General features: G+C 30.9%; 1 protein-coding gene across 2 annotated transcripts; it reads left to right on the top strand.

Moving 5' to 3' along the window:
• The first annotated feature begins 1,466 nt into the window (after positions 1 to 1,466).
• On the top strand, positions 1,467 to 6,593 carry LOC114179549 (probable lactoylglutathione lyase, chloroplastic). Of its 2 annotated transcripts, none has more exons than XM_028065922.1 (9): positions 1,467 to 1,730; positions 1,859 to 2,060; positions 2,314 to 2,438; positions 2,594 to 2,658; positions 2,800 to 3,012; positions 3,109 to 3,156; positions 3,677 to 3,784; positions 5,205 to 5,345; positions 6,237 to 6,593. In XM_028065922.1, exons 1-9 carry the CDS (start codon positions 1,616 to 1,618, stop codon positions 6,276 to 6,278), a joined length of 1,059 nt encoding a protein of 352 aa, XP_027921723.1. In that variant the 5' UTR covers positions 1,467 to 1,615; the 3' UTR covers positions 6,279 to 6,593. The 2 variants fall into 2 exon arrangements, with proteins under 2 accessions (XP_027921723.1, XP_027921722.1); XM_028065921.1 differs by having other exon boundaries at positions 1,853 to 2,060.
• The last annotated feature ends 711 nt before the right edge of the window (positions 6,594 to 7,304 follow it).

The following is a 7,304-nucleotide window of genomic DNA, read 5'->3' as shown; positions in this document are numbered from 1 at the left end:
ATAAACATAATTTGTTCCAGTTCTAGTTTATAAAATGTAACTTAAATCTTTAATTTTGGAAATAAAATATTAAAAAAAACTTAAACCTAATTTATCTTTATAAATTAAAGGCTATAGAAGTGATATTTTGAAAATTTTAATTTGTCATAATTTTGGGAAACAAGTTACTATACTTTTGGACAAATTTTTTAAGTTGCACATAATTTAAAGACTTAATACATAATTTTGTCTTGTAAATTTATTTGAATTTAAAAAAATACTTTTAATTTTTAATTTTTTTAATTTAGTTTCACAACTTTTTAAAAATGTTTAATTTGATATTTATTTTATTAAATTTAATGTCATCTCCATATATTCATATATGTTACAAGCCAGTTGCTGAAATTTTAATTTTAATTTTAATTTTCTTTTTAATTTTTAAAATTAAAAAGATTGTTACATGTCGGATTATATCAGTATCATGTGACAATTTTTTTTGTTTAATTTAATTTCCGTATTTATAATTTTAACTCAAATTAGTCTTTTATTTTTTTAAGTAAAACAATTGTCTCTCTAATTTAAGATCAAATTGATAATTAATTTATATATATATATATATATATATATATTTTAAAATATTTTTTTAGTTTATAAATAAAAACACTTCACATAAATATTTAAATTATTGTTTTTACATTTTTACATAAAAAGAAATCTTTATTTAAACTTATAGTTTTTAAAAAACATTAAAAAGGTAAATATAGGTGATATTAAACCTATTTGTGACATTAAACATATAAAATTATAAGTTATATTTACATTTTTAATATGTTTAAAAAATTATAAGTGAAAATATAATTTTTTTAAGTAAAATTATAAAAGAAAAAAACTTAATTTAAATAATTTGGTGGTATGATTTGAAATATATATATTTTTTAAATATTTTAATATGTATATATAAATTATAATTAAATTTAGTAATTAATTTGATCCAAATTATTTCATTCTAAAATAAAATAGGATTAAATTAAATTAAAATTACAAATATTAAAATTAAATTGAAAATAAATATTATCACGATAGATTCGTAATACGTGACATATGACACACATGACTTGACACATCATATTTTTGTTTTTTAAAAGAAAAAATAAAAATAAAAATAAAAAAATAAAAAAAGGTATTTAAGCATGATATTTGGATGTAATGTTTTTAAAATTTAATGAACATAAAATATTAATAAGAATGACAAGGTAATCATTTAAGAAAGAAATGGAAATTTGTATAAAATCTTAATTCATACAACACGATTCATTATTGACCAAATTAAAACTATAAATTTGGCATGTTATTTTGTGTTTGAAACGTTCCATCGAACTCCCAAATGATAGGGAAAAGGAATTGAACAAGCACCGTAAAAGTGGAATCAACTATCAATAATCCAGAGAAATGGAATAATATAAAGTAAATTAAATGAAGCAAAGGATGCAAAATTTGAGAAGCTAAGTTACCCAACAAGTACAATAACAATACCTATTATTCTCCGCTTCACTTCTCTTCTCTTCTCTTCTCCCTCATCCATCCACACCACACACAACACAACACAAGCACAACAAACACCAATTGCCTCACCCCAATGGTGAGAGTGGTTCCCATGGCTTCTTCGGTTCGACCCACTCTCTTCTCCCTCACGTTCTCTCCACCTTCCTCACTTCCTCTCTTCAATCCTTCTCCCCGTCTCTCCTTATCCGGTAACTTCATATTCTTCTGTTTCTTCAATTTATGACTATTTCTGGGTTTTTTTTTATCTCAATTACCAATATATATTGGCAGTTGTGCTGATGAATAGTTTGAAATTGAATTTTGGATTTAGGTGCAGTGTCTCAGTTCCATAATTTTGGTCTGAAAGCTTCCAGATTGTTGAGACAAGATGGTTATCCCGTGAGAGCCATGGCATCAGGGGACGTGTCACAATCTGTAGCGGCTGCTTCACCAGAAAATGTGCTTGAGTGGGTCAAGCAGGACAAGCGAAGAATGCTTCACGTTGTGTATCGAGTTGGGGACTTGGACAGGACCATAAAGTATGCACTGTATTATATCCCAATTGGGTCTTGTTTGTGGATAAAACTTTTCAATAAGCGCTTATACAATTATGGGAGAGAAGGAAAGATAAAAATGAATCAAGTCTCTTTCTTAAGTTAAAATTAGCATAGACATGAGTTAAGGTAAGTTTAGGAGAAGCTAGATGAGACAACTTCTGCTTCATTAAATGAAAGCTGCTTATCTGTGATGTATTAAAGTTCATGGATGAGCGTTTACTCTTGGTGGTTTTAGGTTTTATACGGAGTGTCTAGGAATGAAGCTCCTCAGAAAGAGGGACATACCGGAGGAGAGATATACTAATGCCTTTCTTGGATATGGGCCTGAAGACTCACACTTTGTTATTGAACTGACATACAGTAAGTGTCTGATAATGGCATGTATCGAAATGTGCAAAATCTAGTCTACTCAATGACCTTTAGTAATAATTATAGGACATTGGCTCTTTGTTGGAGTCAGTTATGTCTGCTTATGCAAAGAGAGCTTTTGATTAATTTTGGTTTTAACATTTCAGATTATGGAGTTGACAAGTATGATATTGGAACTGGATTTGGCCATTTTGGTATTGCTGTTGATGATGTAAGTATTCCAAGCTTTAACATACTCTACTGTCCTTTTTAACATCTTTGTGTGCTCTTTCCTGTTGAGTTGAGGATTTTATCTCTATTGGCCTTTTGGCTAACATATATGATATAATTTCTTTGTATGATTCTTTGTTAGGTTGTGAAAGTAGTGGAGCTAATAAGAGCTAAGGGTGGTAAAATAACAAGAGAGCCTGGTCCTGTAAAGGGAGGCCGTTCAGTAATTGCATTTGTTGAAGACCCTGATGGTTACAAATTTGAACTTATAGAAAGAGGTCCAACTCCTGAACCCTTGTGCCAAGTAATGCTCCGAGTGGGTGATCTTAATCGTTCCATAGAATTTTATGAGAAGGTTAGGGTCAGTTCTATTTTATGTTGGATTAGACTTTAAAGTTTTCTTATTTCCTTTGCATAACATTAAGACATTTCTGTGATTTTTAACATTTAGGCATTTGGTATGGAGCTGCTTCGTACTCGAGACAATCCAGAATACAAGGTATGATGACTTCTCCTTTATGTTTTTTTCTGTGAGATATATGCAAATTATATAACTTTTATTTAACGGTTAAGAGGTTTAAATTTAGGTTTACGAGTTTGTGAATGTTTTGCAAGTATACTTGATGATCTGCAAAGTTTTCCTTTCAGTTCAGGATTGTCTACAAGGCAACAGGCATAAGTTTACCGAATAACTAAAAGAATAAGCGTTTTAATAGAGAATTTTGTGCTGTGTTATATAATTATGACAATGTATCCCTGTCAAAGTCCTTTTAATTTTCTTATCCATGGATAATTCTGTGGATATCTTCTGCAAATGCAACTTTCTCATAATTTTTTATAATTTTTTATTTTATTTTTGTGCTTGTTTTTGAAATATTTTTATGATGGTTACCTTTATAAATTTTAGGTTTTCATCTTGCTTGATTTATCGGCCTCAAATCTTTTTCACAACACCTTATTTGATACTTCGGGCATGTCCTTCATTTCACCTGTTTATTTGATGGCCTTCTTTTGGGCAGTATACCGTAGCAATGGTGGGTTATGGTCCAGAAGATAAAAGCACTGTTCTGGAGTTGACTTACAATTATGGAGTCACTGAATATGATAAAGGAAATGCTTATGCTCAGGTAAGCAGATTTTTCTCCCTCCCCAAATTCTTCTTATGGAATATGTGGAGGGGTTTCATTGCTACAATATATATCAGCTTTTAGTCTCTTTATTAATGCGTTGATTGGATAGTGTGAAAGTAAGGGAGAAAATAAAAACTGAAAGAAGGGAAGAGAATTTGAGTGGAAAGTGAGGTTGTGTGGATGAGTTAAGAGTGAAAATGGGTGAAAAGTTGATGAAAAAACAAGTGGACCGTTATAATATTCAATTTGAAGAAGGATATTGATGTTACATTTAAGAATGATAAGAAGGGGAGTGATAAGTCATAGGATTGATATGAAAACATCAAATTTTGGTTCTTCTAACCAAAAACTCCATAAGGTTCTTTCATACTGACCCTATCTCCCATTCCTTAACTTTTAGTTTCCACTAGTAATTAATTTTCACTAGTGCTACATTTAATTCACACACTATTTACCACAATGAAAACATGAATGATTCAGCGTTTTATTTTTTTTAACTTCCCCTGTCACCATTCAACTACTTAATTAAAAATATGATAAAAACTATAAAGAAAACTCAAAATTGTATTAACCCCTCAAGTTCATTATAATTATTATGCATTACTTTTAGTATTATTTTTATTTATTAATTATTTATGATTATAATAGAAAAATAAAACTCAATTGATTATGGGTGCAACCTAACTGATTCTGCCATATGAAGCTTACAAGCCAGAAGTCAATGTAACTTTCTTCTCATTTCTCACCAATATAAAGCAGAAGTTGAAACCTGTGGGGCACGCAAGAGTATCAGCGCAAACCCTGCACAACCAGCTGTTCTAAAAGTGCAACATAATCGCATATCATCTCTTCTCTATCCTTGTTAACAGTAAATAAGTTCAAGTAAACAGAGACTAACAGAAATGGCTGGTTTTTTTCCCAATTGAAATGATTGTTACCTTGTGTTTTCTTCTCCTTTAGTTTTTCAACACAATACGTATGACCTCATACTAACTACCCAAGCTCTCTGTACTTGACCAATTGTAGTTTCTTAGTGGCTTATTCCATATCTACCTAAAGACAGTTCTTTTGTTAATTTTCTTACTTTCCTTCTCTCCCCTGTCAGTGTATACCTCTAGGCTCAATTTCATGTTGAATATTCTCGAGTCTCTAGATTCTGGAATATTCTAGTTAGTCAGCGTAGCTGCACACTTGTCTGATTCTGTTAGAATGTGTAAGGTAGTCATGACTCAGGAATCAGTTGAACAACAACTTGTGTAGAAGTATTCAGATTCGATTGCTAAGCTCCACCTGTTGTATTCAACTTTTGAGAAATGACAACATTATATTGCTCTAAAAGTGACACACTCTACTTTGTTTTCTCTCTAAACTTTTCTCACTTTCTATCAAATCCGTAACTCTTTATACCTATTTGCAGATTGCAGTAGGCACCGATGATGTGTACAAAACTGCAGAAGCGATTAAACTAGCTGGAGGGAATGTTACTCGTGAACCTGGACCATTACCTGGTATCAACACCAAAATTACTGCATGCTTGGATCCTGATGGTTGGAAGTCGGTACGTCTAATTGATCTTTTGTTATTTAATGTCTCCCCAAGGCTTAAGCTAGAAAATGAAAACTCATGAATGGTTTTATGTCTAATATGTCCTCACATGCAACAGCTTCGTAGGCTTGAAGCTTGGATAAAAAAGCTTATTTATGAAAGACAAGTATTGAACTCGACTGTTAATCGATAATTGCTCTAATATCTTATCAAAGGCAAACTCTCTTTAAAGGATTACATTATATCACTATCATGCACTCTCACCCTTCACACAATAGGCCCATTTTTACAGTATATTGAAATTTATCTTCATTTAGAAGTAAGGGCAATAGAGATGAAAGTTTGAACTACTTGATCATTATGTATTTGAATGTTCGACACTGTTAAATTTAAAATATTCATATGTCCTTACCAGTTTTTTCATGACACGATATCAAAGTTTTTATGACCATGTGGTTTGAAATTCAATACTTGTTACCCAGTACTTTATAAAAGCTATATTTCAATTGAAGTTAGGGTGGGCAGGTTCACCATTCATTTTTGATGTCCGAAAGCACTCGTGTGAGGGTGGTGGGTTAGATATAAAATCATTCATGACCTTCATCCAAAACTCTAATTTGGTTCTTGTCGAATACCATGTAAAATGAGCAATTATCTCAGACGCTCTTTAATGATTGTTATATCTGATACCCAAAAGTTGTTTTCTTGCTTTAAAATGGAAATCTCATCATAATACAACATGGTATTCACAGTATCAAAGTAGTAATAGTTAGAAATGATAAAAAAATGTCGCACTATTGATCATGGCACAACACTATGTTCGGAGATCTAGTCTCGTTCTGTTTATTCATTCGTATTAATCAGCATTTTTGACTAACTAGTTTACCCACTTCTAAATGTGCAGGTTTTTGTAGATAATGTTGATTTCCTAAAGGAGTTGGAATAGAGTATTCTTTGAAGGAAAATGTTTGCATCAGATGTATCATATTCAAATCAGATTTTGTAGATAATGTAACAATGACACGATAGCACCGACCCCTGTAAGCTGTGGCAGATGTCTTTCTCTAAATACAATGAAGCAAGCTTTAGAAACAAACACGTCTTTTATCTCCATTTTATTTATTTCTTTGGCCCTTTGACCTTCGTGATTTTGGCTGTTCGACAAACTTTGCCGTTGTTCACTCAGGATATTTCAGTATAAATTTTGGACACGGGTGTTTGCCAATTGAATTAGATAATTTTATAAAATTATTCGATTTAATCTCTTGTTATTTATTTATTTATTTATTTTCCCATAGTCGAGTTCTCTGAAAAGTTGTCCGATGAACAACAGGGAATTAGTCTCGTGGGTAGATGAATTCACGACAGAGTTGACATTAACCTTTAGAGTAATCTTTATTCTAGTGATATGGGAAAACTGGTGATAGTATAAAAAGTACTGTTAAAATCACATTCATAGTTTAATCCATGCACATAGTGTAATAAAACATCAAAACGCTTCGCACAGTATACAGTAGAACAGTTAATATTACATTAGAATAAATTTTTTATATTTAATTCAAAAGGTTTACCAATTTAGTTACATCAATTCTGTGTATTCATTAATAAACTGAACAAAAACAATGATGTAATGTTTTTTTACAAGATCTTATCTACATAATTGATGTTGCTATGCCATGAACAGTAAAATAATGTTTCATTTTCTGGAGTTAATGGTGAAAACAGTGAATAAAAACAGAAAACAATTCCTTTGGGTCTAAATGTATGAATTGAACCGGCCTTAACAGTTATGGTTCTTAAACCAACAACTTGTAGTATATTGTATCCAACGTAAAATGCACTATACTTCTTTAGCGAGTAACTTTTATGATTTAATACCAATATAGAAAGACAACCCCCGATATTATTTTTAAGGAGGGCTTTTCAAATTATACATCTACTAAGTTTCACAATTAATTAAATTTACTTATAA

Source organism: Vigna unguiculata, chromosome 3, assembly GCF_004118075.2.
Source record: "Vigna unguiculata cultivar IT97K-499-35 chromosome 3, ASM411807v1, whole genome shotgun sequence".
NCBI lineage: Eukaryota > Viridiplantae > Streptophyta > Magnoliopsida > Fabales > Fabaceae > Vigna > Vigna unguiculata.
The sequence above is the reverse complement of the archived record's forward strand: the minus strand, read 5'-3'. Positions and strand labels throughout refer to the sequence as shown.